At 53.1% G+C, this 15,946-nt stretch overlaps 2 protein-coding genes across 5 annotated transcripts; one reads left to right on the top strand and one right to left on the bottom strand.

Moving 5' to 3' along the window:
* The first annotated feature begins 1,975 nt into the window (after positions 1–1,975).
* On the top strand, positions 1,976–5,843 carry IRF7 (interferon regulatory factor 7). Of its 2 annotated transcripts, XM_071427675.1 has the most exons (11): positions 1,989–2,229; positions 2,306–2,468; positions 2,700–2,862; positions 2,944–3,026; positions 3,185–3,230; positions 3,338–3,442; positions 3,555–3,737; positions 3,852–3,977; positions 4,134–4,493; positions 4,653–4,771; positions 5,470–5,843. In XM_071427675.1, exons 1-11 carry the CDS (start codon positions 2,207–2,209, stop codon positions 5,614–5,616), a joined length of 1,518 nt encoding a protein of 505 aa, XP_071283776.1. In that variant the 5' UTR covers positions 1,989–2,206; the 3' UTR covers positions 5,617–5,843. The 2 variants fall into 2 exon arrangements, with proteins under 2 accessions (XP_071283777.1, XP_071283776.1); XM_071427676.1 differs by lacking the exons at positions 2,700–2,862; positions 2,944–3,026 and having other exon boundaries at positions 1,976–2,229.
* Positions 5,844–6,052: 209 nt separating this feature from the next.
* On the bottom strand, positions 6,053–15,866 carry LOC139590268 (malignant fibrous histiocytoma-amplified sequence 1 homolog). 3 transcript variants are annotated; one of them, XM_071427674.1, is made up of 11 exons: positions 15,604–15,866; positions 12,301–14,483; positions 11,394–11,685; positions 10,808–10,994; positions 9,718–9,908; positions 9,130–9,617; positions 7,793–7,950; positions 7,141–7,300; positions 6,617–6,687; positions 6,418–6,524; positions 6,053–6,202 (listed from the first exon to the last, which is right to left on the bottom strand). In XM_071427674.1, the coding sequence occupies exons 2-11, from the start codon at positions 13,239–13,241 to the stop codon at positions 6,185–6,187; spliced, it is 2,613 nt and encodes an 870-aa protein (XP_071283775.1). In that variant the 5' UTR covers positions 13,242–14,483; positions 15,604–15,866; the 3' UTR covers positions 6,053–6,184. The 3 variants fall into 3 exon arrangements, with proteins under 3 accessions (XP_071283775.1, XP_071283774.1, XP_071283773.1); XM_071427673.1 differs by having other exon boundaries at positions 6,053–6,524; positions 12,301–13,180; positions 14,143–14,483; XM_071427672.1 differs by having other exon boundaries at positions 6,053–6,524.
* Positions 15,867–15,946: the final 80 nt, after the last annotated feature.

Genomic DNA, 15,946 nt, shown 5'->3' with positions numbered 1-15,946 from the left:
AGGAGCCAGCAGCCAGCACCACTCCTTGTTCTTCCCACTCGTTCCTCTGGCAAAGGGTCCCTCCACCCACCCGGGCTCTTTCCAGCCTTACCTTGTCCATGTCAGCCTTGTCCCTTGCTCCCACCCTGACCTGGCTCTCCTGGCTCCTCTTTGGGTTTCATGGTGTTCACTGCCCTTAAATACATTTTGCTGGATCTGCTGAATGCCCCTGTCCTGAGTTCAGGTGCTCGAGCCAGTTCTGGCTTATGGAATTTTCTGCAACAGAAAAACAGGGTTTTAGGAAATTTCATCCTAAAACCCTGGGGGAAAATTCCTGCAAAATAAAAGGAAAAATCCTGGCAACCAAAAGGAGAATTCTTGGAGCACAAAAAGAAACCATCCTAGAAAGCTGAATATCCTGGATAACAAAGGGGACAAGACAATTTCTATAAGACAATGTAGGAATTTCCATGTGAGAACTAGGGGCAAGTCCTTGAAAACAAAGGGGGAAATATTCAGGGGATTTCTAGAAAGAAATGGGGGAATTTCCTACAAGGCTATAGGGGGGATAGCCTAGAAATAAAAGGAGGGAAATTCCATGAAAGCAAGGAAGAAATTCCCTGAAATACCTGGGAAATTCCTGAAAAGCAGAAGTGACATTGTGTAAGAAAGTGACAGTGACATTTCCGAGAGGGGAAATTTCCCATAATGCAAAGGAGGAATTGGTGGTGCAAAAGGGGAATTGCCTGGCGAGGATGAATGATACTTCTTGGGAAAGAATTTCTTGCTTCCCAGTGTGAGGAAAATCCACAAACACCAGAGGTTTGTGTCCAAAAAGGAGGCAGAGGAGTTCTTCAACTTTATTCGAATAAAGTGAGAAACTTCACCAGGGCAGACACCTATAGCATTTTCTCTCTCAAGGTTTCAGACGGGGCACCCTCCTTTTATCCTGAATTCCGGCCACATGTTGCCCTCTCCCTTTCCCCATTGGCTGAGGCACCAGGAAGGTTCAGCCTTCCAGAACCACCTCCCACAAATCCCACCTTGAAGCTACCCTAAAGTTGAGAAACTCAGGCACTGCAGACCCTTGTCTGTTTCAGGAGCAGAACTGCCTGAACTCTGCTACAAACCTGCTGCCCAAAGTCAGCAGAGACATTGGGACCCCTTTCAAAGACATTAACACCCAACCTGCACCCAGCAAATTGTAAACACATGAGCTTTCCTCTCACTAGGGAGTAACAGTCATGTGGAAATTTCCCAGGAAAGCAATGGAGATCCATCCTCTAAGCAGAGGGGAAAATCGTAGACAGGGATGGAGGACTCTAGAAAGCAACGAAGACATTTCCCAGGAAACAAGGAAGAAATAGCCTGCAAAGCAACTGGGAAATTTCCTGGAGAGCAATGCGGGATTTTTTTAGGAAGGAAGTGGGAATTTCTTGGGAAACAACTGGCAGTGTTCTGAAAAACCATGTAGAGTGCCTAGTAGGCAGTAGGGAGTTCCTGGAAAAAGATATTTCCTCAAAAACAAGCTGCACATTGGGAAAAAGGCTGCAGTCCCACACTCCAGCCCCACTGACCCCTCCACCCCTTCCTGGCCCTTGGGTAAGGAACCTCTCGGGGAGTTTGGGTTGTTTTTGCTGCTCCCCACACAGCTCAAAGGGCTCAGGGAAGAGCCGGGCCATCCCTCTTGCTGCCCTTGACCCCCTTCCTGTCGGGGCCATGGGCTGCTTCGCCTCTGCCCCGGTGCCGGGCGCTGCCCGCCGCACTTTGGCCTCTGTTGGGTTGTCATTTTTGGCAGCACGGCCTTAGCGTGCAAGCCAAAGCAGTAGGGAGAAGAGGGATTAAAATAAACATCTGGACACGGCCCGGGGGTTTCCAGCTCCGGGAAGCCCCGGCTGGAGTGGGTGCGGCCGACCCCCCGCGCTGCGGGATTCCCACGCTCAGCTTTAGGTCCGGTTTATTCATTTTAATTTCTGATACTCTGGGCAGGGCCGTGCGCGGGGTGCGCAGCGGCGCGGCCGGGGCCGGAGCATCGCTCGGGCACCCCCGGCAGCGGCAACTCCGCCCCGCCGGGAGCCGCGGCACTTTCACTTTCGGAAGGGACACGTGATTTCCAGGAAAACGGGAGGGGCGGATAAAGCATCGGGAAAGAGGCGGCCGCCCCCAGCGCCGAGGTCACCGCCCGGCACGGCACGGCACGGCACGGCGGCTCTGCGGACGGCGCACCATGGCAGCGCCGGAGAAGGAGGGGTAAGCGGCGCCCAGTTCCCCCAGGTGGCCGTCTCCGGGTGGCCCGGTTCCCCCAGGTGACGGTCCCCGCCCGCAGGGAACCCCAGAAGCTGCGGTTCGGACCGTGGCTGCTGAGCGCCATCGACAGCGGGAGCTACCAGGGGCTGCGCTGGATCGACTCTGCCCACACCATGTTCCGTGTCCCCTGGAAGCACAACGCCAGGAAAGACATCACCAGCAGTGACCTGGAGGTCTTCAAGGTGGGTGGCATGAGTGTCGCCAGCAGGGACGTGGAGATCCACCAGGTGGGTGAGGTAGGGGTCGCCAGCGGCAGCCTCAGGATTTTCAAGGTGCGTGGGGTAGGATAGTGACCAGCCGCAAGCTGAGGTCTTCAGGCTGGGAGCTGGGGAGGTGGGGGAAGACCAGTCATCCCTGGAAACCTCCCTTCTCATGGAGCCAGGGACCCCATGTTCCCCTCCCTGCACCCCCAGGCCTGGGCAAAGGTCAGTGGGCGGTATGAGGAAGGCTTCGAGGACCCGGCCAAGTGGAAGACCAACTTCCGCTGTGCCCTGAGCAGCACCCACTTGTTCAAGCTGGAACAGGACAATTCCAAGTGTGGTGATGACCCCCACAAGGTCTTCTCCATTGTCTCAGGTGAGCCTCGCTCCATGGAGGGGCTGTGTTGGATGGGGTGGGCAATCTCAGGGCCTCCCATTCCTGGTGCTCTCCTTTCAGCCGCCCTCCAGGACAGCAAGGATGGAGATTCCAACATTCCCAACCCTGTGGTGGACCAGAAGGCAGCACAACAGCAGCTGCAGGTAGCTGGGTGGGAACAGCAGGCCAGGGGGGGTCCCTGCTGCCACTCAACAAGCACTGCTCCCAAGCTGCAGCCCAGCACCTGGCCAAAACGTGGGCTGGGGGAGGCTGGGTGCCTGGCAACCACAGCAGTAAGGTTCCATTCTCCTTCCCTTTCCAGCTGGAGCTCCACCCCCAAGACATGGCCTCAGCCATCGCTGTCCCAGGTAAGCACTAGTCCCACAATCTTTTTTTGGGGAGAGGACACCCACTAGGCTCTGCTGGGGCTGGTTTTGTGGCTGTGAGACATCCTACCCACTGTGCTCCCCCTTAGAAAGCATCGACCCCACAGAGCTCCCGATTCTGGAGCAGCTGCTGCAGCAGTGTGACATCTCTCCCCATGACCTTGGCTCGCTGGCCCCATCCTGGGTGCCCACAGGTGAGACCAGCTCTGCTCGCGGGGTGCAGGGTTGGTGACTGCCTGGGTGAGTGATCCCAGCACCTTTCCCAGCACTTTTCCCAGCACCAAACCCTGCTTGGTTTCCCTGCAGGGGACACTCCCCACCAGGACATTGTGCTCCAGCCTCACCAGGACACCCTGCTCCAGCCTTACACAGACACCAGCCAAAACAGCTGCTTCCCTCCCATGACATTTCCACAGTGGGTGCCCACGGTGGAGCAGCCCACCTTGGACACCTGCCAACCAACGGGCCTCATGCCACCAGAGGAGACAGGTGGGTGCCGTGGGACAGGATTTGGCCCTGGCTGTGGGAATGCCATAATGGGGTGGGAACAGGCCAGGGTGGCATCTGGAATGGTGATACAGTGCTGCTCATCTCCTGCTGCAGGGGCCATGCCACCGCCATGCCACCTGACGGAGGGCACGGTCCCCATGCAGTACACGGTGGAGGCGACGGTGTTTGTGCCCACCATCAGTCCCGTGCCACAGCCACGGCTGCTGGTGGATAACACAGGTGAGGGTTATCAATTATTAATAGCTATAAATGATTATTAACAATAATTAAGAGTAATTAACAGTTATTAACAGTAAATGTGCTTGGGGGGGGTGCTTTGGGGAGGGGGAACGTTTTGGTTTGGAGGATGCGGCCGCTGATCACTTCCTGGTGCAGATGGCAACCTGGATGTCACCATCTACTACCGGGGGAAGGAGTCCCACCGGGAGGTGGTGGGGGGCAGCTGCCTGCTGACGTACCAGTGCCCCAGCCTGCCGTGCCCCTGGCACGTGGTGCGCTTCCCCAGCCCCGCCGGCCTGCCCGACAGCAAGCAGCGGCGCATCACCCAGGAGGTGCTGGGCGTGGTGGGGCTGCAGCTGGAGCAACGCGCCCACAAGGTCTTTGCCACCCGCCGGGAGAAGTGCAAGGTGTTCTGGGCCTTGTCCCAGCAGCTCGAGGGGGTCGAGGAGCCCCCACCTAACCTGCTCTACCGGGACCAGGAAACGCCTATCTTTGACTTCAATAAGTTTTGCACAGGTGGGTAGGGGTGTCACGTAGTTCTCCGTGTATTTTTTCCTGCCCAGCCTGGTCTGGGGCTCATGGGAGCCAGCCCCAGGATGTTACAAGCATCCAAACCCTCCCAGCCCCTCTGTACCACAGGCTCACCACAAAGCTGAGCCCTGTTTTGCCTCACAGAGCTGAGGGACTTCCGCAACGGCCAAAGGCGGCGATCCCCTGACTTCACCATCTACCTCTGCTTTGGGCAGGCCTTCTCCAAGGCCAAGCCTAAGGAGTCCAAGCTCATCCTGGTCAAGGTGCAGTAGCCAAAACCCACCACTATCCCACTGCTCCCCAGGGAAGGGGAGAGACTCATGGAGCCAGGGGAGCTGGGACTCTGGGTGCCTGAGGAGGGGGACCCTCGAGGTCGAGTTGGGTGGGAGATGGAGGGTCTGGGTGACTGAAGAGGAGCCTTGTGGACTGAGGCAGGTGGGATTCTGGGTGCTCAGGGATGGGGACTCCTAGGTGATAGAGAGGAGATGGAGTTTCCTCAGGGACTGGGCAGGGAGAGCCTCCGGGGTCAGGGGAGGCGAGTGCTTGGGTGCACAAGGAGGGAGGCCCTGAGTGTGTAGTGGAGATGGAGATTTGGGAGCTCTCAGGATCTGGGGCAGATGGACATCTGGATACCCAAGGAGGGGGTACCTTGGGGGCTGAGAGAGGTGGAGGAATTGAATGACAGGGGAGGGGGACCCTTGGTGGCATGAGGGGCTGCATGACCAGGGTGGGAACCCTTGGGGACCAGGGAAAACATGGGTAGAGAATGGGCCAGAGAACACTCGGGGTGTGGGTGGGATGGTGTGGAAGGCAGCTGCCCAGGGACAGGGACCCTCAGGGGTTGGGGCAGACAAAGGGTGCCCCAGACATCTCCTCCCTGCACTCCAGGAGGACAGGGCTATGCAGGTTTTTGCAGCTATATCAGGCAGCTTCCCCTAACCCCAATGTTTTGCTGCTGCAGCTGGTGCCCAAGTTCTGTGAATACTGGTACGAGCAGGTGCTGCAGGAGGGAGCCTCCTCCCTGGACAGCCGCACCATCAGCCTGCAGCTCTCCAACTCCTTTGACCTCATGGAGCTCATCGAGCAGTACAACATGCAGCTGGGCTGAGCCCTCCTGCCCCGCTCCCCATGGCCCTGGCACGGGCAGCAGGACTACTGGGCATCCCAGGCTCTGCAAACCAGCACCCCCCAACCCAAGGACCACTTCAATGACCAGTCCTGGAGGTCACACATTGCTTTTCCTCTCTGTCAGCTTCTAGTGGGTGTTTCTGTGGAGTGTGGTAATTTACAGATGTATTTTCTTAATTTTTCCAAGTCAAAAAAAATATATATATATATAGAAATGTAGTTCTCTCTTGCCTGGATATCTGCCTCTGCTATCAGTCTGAAATCTTCACCACCCCCTTCTACCCCCCAAAACCATGGGAGTCCGTGCCCAGCCTTGTCTCAGCAAAGTCCCTGCTGGCAGGGGTGGGCTGGTATCAGAGAGCTTTACCAGCACCTTCTTCCCCTTAAATTTGAGTGGATGAGGTGACTTCCCAGTGTGAAGGGATGCATTTATCAATGCATTTATTCTCATGCATTAAGGCTGCAAACATGACTCGCGAGCAGAATGTGTTGAGGACAGCTTGGCCTGGGCTAAACAAAAGTAATTCTTCATTGAGCACTGCCCAGAGTTACTCACTGGAGATGTTCTGGAAAAATAAGGCAGTAAGTACAACACGGAACACCCAGACCACCAGCTCAGAGGTGCAGAGGGGGTGGTGTCTTAGGGAGGAGTGTGGAAACCAGAGGGCTGCCTGAAGATGGGGTGTGCCCTCCCCATGCTGCAGGCAACTGCACACCCTCATTTCAGGAGGCTGACCATCACTGTTGGTCCCTGGGCAAGGAGGGGTAGCAGTGTCCTTACCTGCCGAGTGACCTGGATGCTGCTGGGCCCAAAGGTGGTGGTCCCGTAGCTTGTCACATAATAGTGAGCAGAGGGCTGTGCTGGGGGCTCCTCCAGTGGCCTGGGTACTGTGGGAATGGGACACCCTTAGCCCCATGAAACCCTCAGCCCTCTTTCCCCTGAGCACAGCAGTGGCACAAACTCAGGACACTGGGCTCACCTTTGGGCAAGAGCAGCTCTGCACCAAACCGGTGCCCACATGTCCCACAGGTTTTAACATCTTCCTTTGTCCTGTGGAGGAAAAAGGCCAGGAAAGAAGGAACAGGAGCTGCTCTCAGCACTTCCCATGGAATGTGATGCTAAGGCAATGGAATAGGTTTGCTCTTCCCACCCTGACCTGAGGTGCAGCTGTTGGTGGGACATCCGCTGCCCTCCCAGGTGCCTGAGCACCTTCAGCTCCTCATGAAACAGGGACATGTGGGCACATGTCCAGAGTGAGCATTATGTGCCTGAGCCCCAGAGTCCCAGCTTCTTCACCTTTTCCTCCATGCTCCAATTTCCCACACCAGTAAGTGTTAACACCACATGGGACACGAGCTGCTATGGTTGGGAGAAGGGCGCTGTGGTGCCTGGTGAGTTTCATGACTAATTTCACGTGGCTTTTAGAAGCTGAGCAGCCTCACCAGCATTGCAGTAGTGACCACTGGGTCCCACCCTTGCTGGGAGGGCACAGTGTGTACGTACGTGGCACCTGTGCCATCCATGTCTGGCCAGAGGAACTCTGCAGGACAGCCGGACGTTCGGCAGGGAGATTTCACACACACGTGCAGCCCCGGCCACTCCTCAGCGAGCTTCTGGGTGATGAGCACAACTGCCATGAGGAAATCCCAGGCAAACTGGAACCCTTCCAGGCAAAAGGAGAATGTCTCTTTCTTACAGCCTTCAGCCATAGCAGCCCAGGACATTCTGTGGTGACCCACACAACCCACAGCCTCATCTGTCAGACTGGCTCCATCCCCAGTTAACCAAACTTCCATAAGGAATTTAATGATACATTGGAAGAGCTCCCCAACTTGGGTGGCCCCTTTGCTTATCACTTGAAGATCCAGCCTTAGACTGCTCTCTGCTGGGGCCTTCTGGGGAAGGACAACCCATTTGCTCCATGACGAGAATGAAAACTTGGCTTTCCACTTTCATGTGATACCTCTAAAGGAGTCCTGAACAGAATTCCATGGAGAAAGGGGAAACCTTTAATGGACTGCTGGTGGACCCAGGCCAGACTAGGGCATGTGGCAGAGGCCTCTTGATATACTTCCCATGGGGTTGGAGGTGGCAGGAGCAGAGCTAAGGAGAGACATGGAGTTGGGAGTCATGAAATATGGATCAAGGATCTTACCTGTCCTTTCTGATGGCTTTCTGCTGCGGAGCTCCAGGTAGCTGTAGGCCCTCTGGTTATTCTCTTTGATCAGCAGAGGTTTGCCATTGCATACAAGCAGGCAGGTCATCTTGGCCACCCAGTGTGTGGAATAGAAGGAGCAAGCTTTCACCAGGAATCTGCAAGGAAATTGCCCATGGCTTTCATCACTTTTCTCCTAGTTAATCCCTAATGCTGGAAAAACTGGATGGACTTGAAAATATGAACCAAGTTTCAGTAAGAACAGACACCAAATGAGGACCTTCCCCTACTGAAAGCTCAAGCAGCAAGAACAGCCTCTTAAAGCAAGAGATCCTCCCAGAGCTGGCCATCTTGTCCTGGTTTTGTCTGGAGTGGAGTTTATTTTCTTCCTAACAGCCGGTACAGTGCTGTGCTTTGCATTTAGGACGAGAATGATGTGGATAACACACTGATCTTTTAGTTGCTGCTGAGCAGGGCTTACCTCAAGTCAAGGGTTTTTCAGGTCCTCAGGCTGCCCTGCCAGCGAGGGGGCTTGGAATGTACAAGAAGCTGGGAAGGGACAGCCAGGAGAGCTGACCCCAAATGACCAAAGGGTTATCCCATATGCAGTGGCATCATGCTCAACATATAAACCTGGGGGAGAGCCAGCTGGGGGACCATTGCTTGGGAACAGGCTGGGCATGAGTTGGTTAGTGCTGAGCAATTGTTTTTTATTTGCATCACCTGTTCTTCTTGGGTTTAATTTCTCTCTTTGCTGATTTCCTTTTCATTACAATATTATTATCACTTATTATTATAATTTATTTCAACTATTAAACTGTCTTTATCTCAACCCATGAGTTTTCTCACTTTTCTGATTCTCTCCCCAGTCCAGCTGGGGAGAGTGAGCGAGTGGTTCTGTGGTGTTTGGTTGCCAGTTGGGGTTTAATCACAGCACCATCAGATAAAACTCTAGACACAAGTCCAGAAAACCAGGAGAAGTTCCAAAAACTGGTACAGTTGCAACACCCATAGAAACTAGAACATTCTTGGGTGAGACTGTGAGACCTCTGCCTGCCTGGATAGGCACAGATTAGCCAAACACCCCCTGAGATGAAAGGGGAACCAGAAGGAGTGTGGCCTTTGCTCACATCCAGGCAGTGAACATTGCAAGGGGTTCACCCAGGGCCCTACACGTGTGTGGCCGAGCTGAGAAGCCACCCTGGTATCTTGACTCCCAGCCTCAGGCCTCAGGAGACACAGTCTCAAGAGCCAAGGGCTTGCTGAGAGTCATCCTGGCACTGCACCGAGCAAACTCAATCCCACAACCTCACTGATGGCCAGAAACCAGTGCTTACCTCTGGAAGAAGCCCTCAGGTATTTCGGGTGAGAAGTAGGCACGGATGTGGAGGTCGTCGGGGTGATCTCCTCCCCAGACCTCAGACACTTCCTCTGTCTGGTTTAGATATGTTGGGAACAAGTACCAGGACGTGCCTTGGCTCTGTGTTGTCTCCCATGGCTTCCCAGGCACAAACTCCCTGGCCTGTGGGTTGAGTGCCTCAGTGTGCTTCACCTCCAGGCAGAGCTCAAAGTGCTCCAGAAGGCTGAAGAGCTTCCCTCTCCCTCTGTGAGGCCTGTGTCCCATGATTTCCTCAAAGACATCCCACATGCCTTCCGAACAGAGCTGGTGCTTCACCAAGGCACGCACAGCCTGGTGGCACAGCATTGCCTTGGACTTGAAGGTCCACACCCAGTTGGCCCTGTCTCTGATGGTGGCGTGTTCCCCGATCAGTGTCTCCACAGAGATGCTCTCCAGCTGCTGGACGAGCTGGTGCCGCACCAGGAGCTGCATGGGAAGAGAAGGAGACACGAGGTGGCAGTGAGAGAAGCCCAGCAAAGCTGCAGAACTTGGGCTCTACAGAGATGGTCCTGATCCCCACTTTCACCTTGAACATGGTTATTAAAAATGTAGGCTGGAGGAAGACGGTGCTTTCCAAGTGCTTGATTTCCTCATACCACACGACGAGCCCGATGCGGTGGAGGTACCGCAGGATGTCCTGGAGGAGCTCTCTGCTCAGGCTGGCCAAGTTCTCACGCTGGGAAAGTTTGCTGAGTAGGTACTGGAGGTCCATCATGCCTAGAGGGAGATGCAGGAGCTCAGCATGCATCTATCAGACACAGCATTCCAAGGCAGATGCTTCAGAGAGCCACCAAACACCCATGTCACCTATGCCATCCCTGGGGAAGTAGCTGGGATCAGTGTGCTTGGTGACTGTGACCAAAAATGTTCTGCCTCTCCTCAGCTGTCCAGCTGACACCCTGAAGCTCCCACAACTTTGCCTTGCTTCAGCAGTGGGAACAGCCTGCCAGGACTTTCTGAAAAACAAAGCTAATGCTGTTCTTTTTTCTATTATTGTTTGAGGAAGCAAGTTTGTTTCTAGCCAGAAAACCTCAGACTGCCAGTTAAACCTCAGAGTGCCATTCAGCAATGCAGAGAGACACGCAACAAAATCTGGCTTGTCTCCACAAAAGAAAAGCATTTGCTCCTCGTTCTCTAATCTTACAGTGGCCAGAGGGGCCAGAGATGGCACTGGGAATTGGTGGAATTAATACCTGCTTTAGGTATATTAGCAAGGGGCTGGAGCTGCCTGCTGGCTCTGCTAAGTCACAAGACACATGGAAAAAGGGTCTAGGGAAGGGTAGGGGCCATTAAATAAAGTTAGCAGGATGTAGATTTGAAAACCACAGAGTTGCATTAAAGCTGTGGAGCTCCTTCCTGTAAGATGTTTTTAATTGCTTTTACAGGGCGAACAAAAAACATCACTGCAAACCAAGAAACCAGACCTGTGAGGTGTGCTCAGCATGAACACTGCAAGGTCTTCAGCAGTGACTCCACTGCCGCATAAACAGGGCCAGAGGGTGCAGCAAGCACTGGGCAGCCCATCCCCAATCAGGAAAGCACTGGAGAGAGCCGGTCCCAGGCACAGGACAGGAGCTCCTCCCAGAAAGGCGTGGCAGAGGTGACAGAGCGCTCACCATGGTCGGCCACCTCCTCGCTCCCTGCAATATCTGCGATGGCAGCTTCCACCTGCCTGTAGACGGGCGGCAGCACTCGGACAACCTCCGGGAAGAGCTCCTCATTCCTCACATGCTTCAAAATAGTGGCCTCGAGCTCTCCGATGTCATGGTGATCCGTGCAGTTGACAGCAACTAAGTTTAAGATCTGGAAAAGAGGAAGCACATACCTGACAAAAGCACATCCAGAGGAGTTTGTTAGCCTGTGAGGTAAAGGAAGGACCTAATGCCCATGAGATCACCCAGGGTGAGAGAAGCCACTGGCTCAGCTTCAGAGGCACTTCCTTCACACCTCTGTTCTACAGCAGCTCCTGAAAATCACCTGGTCACCCCTCACACTCCTCCTCAGGCACTTGCTACAAGCCACAGGAGGAGACGCCCATCACCTACAAGGACCCTGCAGGTCACAGCCAGGGGTTACCACGTCCACCCCAGCCTGGGGAGGGGCTGCATTTGCACCAGGTCCCCTCAGCCAGTAGCACACTGGGCTGCCAGAGACAGCTGGGTGACCTCAGCCAGCCAGAAGCCAGGATAATCTCAGCCCTACAGTTAACTTGCAGCTCTCCATCTCCTTCAGCCTCTCCCACTGGTCCACGTAAAACTTGGGCTCCTCACTGCCCTCCAGGTTGTTGATGAAGTGAGCAAGGTTGCTTTTTCTCTCTGCCAGCATGGCTGTGATCCTGGCCATGATGTCATGTGTCTTCTCTGCTACCTCCTGCTCCTGGCAGCAGTCCACATGGGTTCCCACAGGAAGCACCACTGAGTTTGGGACTCGCATGGACAGGTTGTTGATCCAGAAACCAACAAGCTCCTTGAAAGATTTGTCATTAGTTTGGTACCTGGGGAAGGGAGAAAAAGAAAATCCCAAATTCACATCTCACCCTCTGGATCTCCAACCAACTTCCACCAGTACAGGCCTGACCACACACTCTCCTGTCCCAGGAGCTCACTGGACAAGAGCTCAGATCTCAGAATCTGAGATACAGCCCATGGACATGGGCTGTATCCAAGCTTATCCTTCAGTTCCCCATCCTTAAGCTATGGGGTATAGCAGAGCCAAACCCTGCTGTGGACAAGAGCATCCCTCTGTAGCACCAAACCCAAGCCTGATACTCCCTCAATGTTCAGGGAACACCACAGGATACAGGAGGGATCACAGGGATTTGCTTCTTGCAGAAAGCAAGTCCACTTAGATGGGGTTCAGCTGTCACATAAGGAGTTGATACTTATTTCAACCCTTCCAAAGAGACACCTTTGGCAAGGTGATGACAGAGCTGGTGGATTAAAAGGTTGATCTGCAAAAATGGGGAGAGGGAGAACCAGCTATGCCAATGGTGAGAAGACCAGGCCTCAAGGTCCAGTGGAAATGGTGTGAATTTGTGCAGTGCAAAATTTCCCCAGTTCCTTTTTAGTTTCCCCACTCTACCTGGAATCCAAACCAGCTCAGCACTTACATATGAAGATTGATGACGAGGATGACGAGCGCCTGTGGGGTGATGAACACATGGTGAGTCATGTAGTATTCCAGCTGGCCAGCAAAGTCCCAGAAGAGAAATGTGAAGTCCTCGATCTGGAACTCACTGATCTCTATCCCAACTGTTCGCTCTTCCTTGGGCACCAGTTTGGATCGCCCTTGCTTCAGGCTTCTGCAGATGGTAGACTTCCCTGCCAGCGAGGCCCCCAGGAACATGGTCTTGACCCTCTTGTCCTCCTGCCCTGAACCATGCTGAAGCTGGTTGAAGTAATTCCGGATCTGCTGAATGCCACCAGCACACACTTCACTGGGCGGCTCCCGGAGAGGGTTCCCACTGGCCTTAAACATTTTCAGGGACTGTCCCTGGAAGAGCTCCCTGGGGAGCTGGCGAAGGGCGTTGTTCTGCACATGGAGCTCCTGTAAGCGTGCCAGCTGCAGGACGGGCTGCGGGAAAGTGCGGAACAGGTTGTTGGAGATGTTCAGGTACTGGAGGCTGCCCCCACAAGCTGCCAGGTCCCTGGGGAGGGCACGCAGACGGTTGTTGTTCAGCCGCAGGTGCTTAAGCCTGGGGAGATGGGAGAAAACCCCCTCTGGGATGATCCGGATTTGGTTCTGATTCAGCTCAAGCCTCTCCAAACAGACCAGGCTCTGGATTTCATTGGGAAAGTCCACAAACTCATTCTTGGACAGTATCAGCTTCTTGAGGTTGCAAAGCTTAGAAATACCAGTAATGCTCCTGAGCTTGTTCCTGTCGAGGTCAAGGCTCTTCAGCATGGAATTGCTCAGGACTGAGGGAGGGAGCACACGCAACCTCTGGGTAGAGAGATTCACTTCACACAATCTGTCCTCCTGCTCCTGACCTGGACATGTGGGACAGGGAAGGTGGTTAAAGAGACTTTGACCTTTGGAATTGCAGACCATTTTTTCTTTTTTTGCATGATTTTGGGATAATTTTTGCCAGCAAGGAAAAGCAGAGGAGCTGGTTGAACAGTGCAACCACAATTACTGCTTGAACAGCTCCTGTGTCCTCGCAAGAGAGGAACTGAAGCTGAGCATCTTGGCTGGAACTGAAGATGCAGGAACAGTTCCCACCAGATGTTGACCTGCAGACCAAGTGTCACATTAACAGATTTGCTCTCATGCTTTGAGCCCTGCAAGAGCTCCAGCCACAGATGCATCCACCCCAAAACTGGGTTTTCTAATCCCAGCAGTGGGCTATGGGGGCAGAGCTGACATCAGGACAGCCGCTCCCCAAATAACTCACCCAGCCCACTCGCAGCTCGACCACAGCTATGGGGATGCACTGAGGCCAGGGCCAGCAAGTTCAGACACTTCCTCTATCACATCCTCCCCCCTCCAGATGATGCTGTGATTCCCTGCAGGGATGCTCCCAGCCCTGGGAGACTGGGGAAATAACACAGGAACGCTGGGGTTCCCCAAAAGACAGGGAACACAGGCAGGGACTCAGTGATGGCTGAGAATGTCCCCAAACAGAAAGTGTTTAGGGAAGAGAGATTTGCAGGTGAGGAGAGCGTCAGTGGGATGGGGATCACACGATACCAGAGCAAAACATGGTTAGATTTGCTTTCCTCTCCCTTTTTCACTTCCTCCCATGACGCCAAGCATGGCACCCCTTATGCAATGCACCCAGTTCAGGACTGACTCATTACTTCTCAGCATCACCACTGAAACGTGGGATATGCTCCAAGCCCAGCAGGAAAGCAAGCCTTCACCCTCTCCCACATGCCCAGTCTCTCCCTCAGGGACAAACCAAAGAACCCCCACCACCACTGAGCAGTGAAGAGCCAGGGCAGCTACTCACAGGCTCTGGGCTGGGCCATGACTGCAGTGTGGCCCCAGCTGGATCCTCCAGGCGCTCGCCTCCCCCTTTCGCTTCCTCCTCTCCTGCTGCTCCCGCCTCCCCGAGCTCGGCCAGAGAACCCCACCCTCTTTCTCCATCCAACCTCAGAGCAGCTCTCAAGAACCTGAACATTTCTGGCCAGATGGCAGGGCCAGGGTTATGTCCCAAAAGCAGTACTGGAGGTCACCTATGGGACAACCATGGTGGCAGAGTAGGTCCTGAGTCAAATTCCTGGTGCAGCATCCCTCCCTGCCTGTGCTGAACAAGCTTTTGGCATCACCACACTTCCACAGGAATGAAACCTAAAAAGAGGTTATACTGTTACCAAACTACTGCATGTATTGAATAAATAAGATTTCTTCCCTTAAACAGGTAACAGCATCTGATCCAAGAGGGCCAGTCAGAAAGGGAAAAAAAACCCCAACCAAGCAGTATACAGAGTATACTGTTTTCTAGAACACACCAGAAAAGATATTTTTAGGTATGTTTCTCATTGCCTCTCCCAGGAGGCAGCTTACAATTTGATAATTTTATTTTAATGGCAGACAGAATGAAAGAACCAGTATTCTTGTTCATGTAACTTCAGTAGAAAGTTCATGCAAAAGGTGTAGTTTTCAGGCTCAGCACTCCTCAGGCAATGGCAGGTGCAGAGGTAACAAATTTAACAGGCCTTACAGTGCAGGCACTCCTAACGCATCCTGCAACAGGCTGTTATCTTCACTGCCAGTTCAAGGGTAACATTAAACAAGAATTTAAAGCAGTGAAACAGCCCAAGGAATGAAACAGACTGACACTATCTTCCTGGTAAACAGTGTAGTTGCTTCTATTATTTGGTCATGCCTTATTTTTCACACCACCTACCCTTTTTCATTCTGTATACAGACAGGTTATGGCAGAATTGCTCCTCTGAGACATTCAGAGGTGTCCAATTCCCAGCCTAAATGTATGCAGAACTAGATTACATTCTCTCATTCTTGTGCCAACAGTGCCATTAAAGTTTCTGAATTTTTATTTTGTCAAGAAATCTATCAGCTGTGTTTGTATTTACAACCCCATACCCATGTTCCACATATGTATTCTAGCTCCAAATTTAGCTTGAAAATTTCTCTGCCAGCTGTTCTTCTGCAGTTAGTACTGTGTCTTTTCCAAAAATCTGCAAAGCAACTCCAAAGTTATCACTTTCTTATGGTCCATCCAGGCTGCACTTCCATAGAAGAAGCATACAGAACCAATGAAGATTAACTCCAAAATGCTCAGGATTCATCCATAAACACTCCTCTAGCTAAGTGAGTGATGGGAGTGAAGCATTGTGCCAGTCCATACGCTACTGGTATATAGGCTTGTTTTGTTTAAATAGTAAAAAAATAAACTCTCCAAACCAGTTCCTGTGAAGGCAAAGCCAGTTTCTGAGTTGTAACTTACTGGTTTTCTCTTCAATTTCTCTGTGAAACATCTCCTCCCTAGCAGGATTTGATGGGGAATGATTCAAGTCAGGTTCAAGGGCGCTGTATCATTTGAGGGCCTGTATTTCAGACAGTCACTTAAAAGACCTGCTGCTCTGCAGTACCTGCAGGGAAGGAGTTCTGCTAAAGCCACCGAGATGAAGTCACAATGTGTGCTGGAATCCTTTGATTCTTGATAGGAATCTGCAGCTCTCCTGCAGAAGAGGAGGGACAATTACTAATCCAACTCCAATCCTCTTCCACAAGCACAGTATTCCTTATGCAAGAGCCACGCCTGCAGGTTTACATGGAAGAGCCAGGCC

The sequence above is a fragment of the Agelaius tricolor genome, unplaced genomic scaffold (genome assembly GCF_023055355.1).
Source record: "Agelaius tricolor isolate 1412-34295 unplaced genomic scaffold, bAgeTri1.0.p SCAF_5, whole genome shotgun sequence".
Lineage (NCBI taxonomy): Eukaryota > Metazoa > Chordata > Aves > Passeriformes > Icteridae > Agelaius > Agelaius tricolor.
The sequence above is the reverse complement of the archived record's forward strand: the minus strand, read 5'-3'. Positions and strand labels throughout refer to the sequence as shown.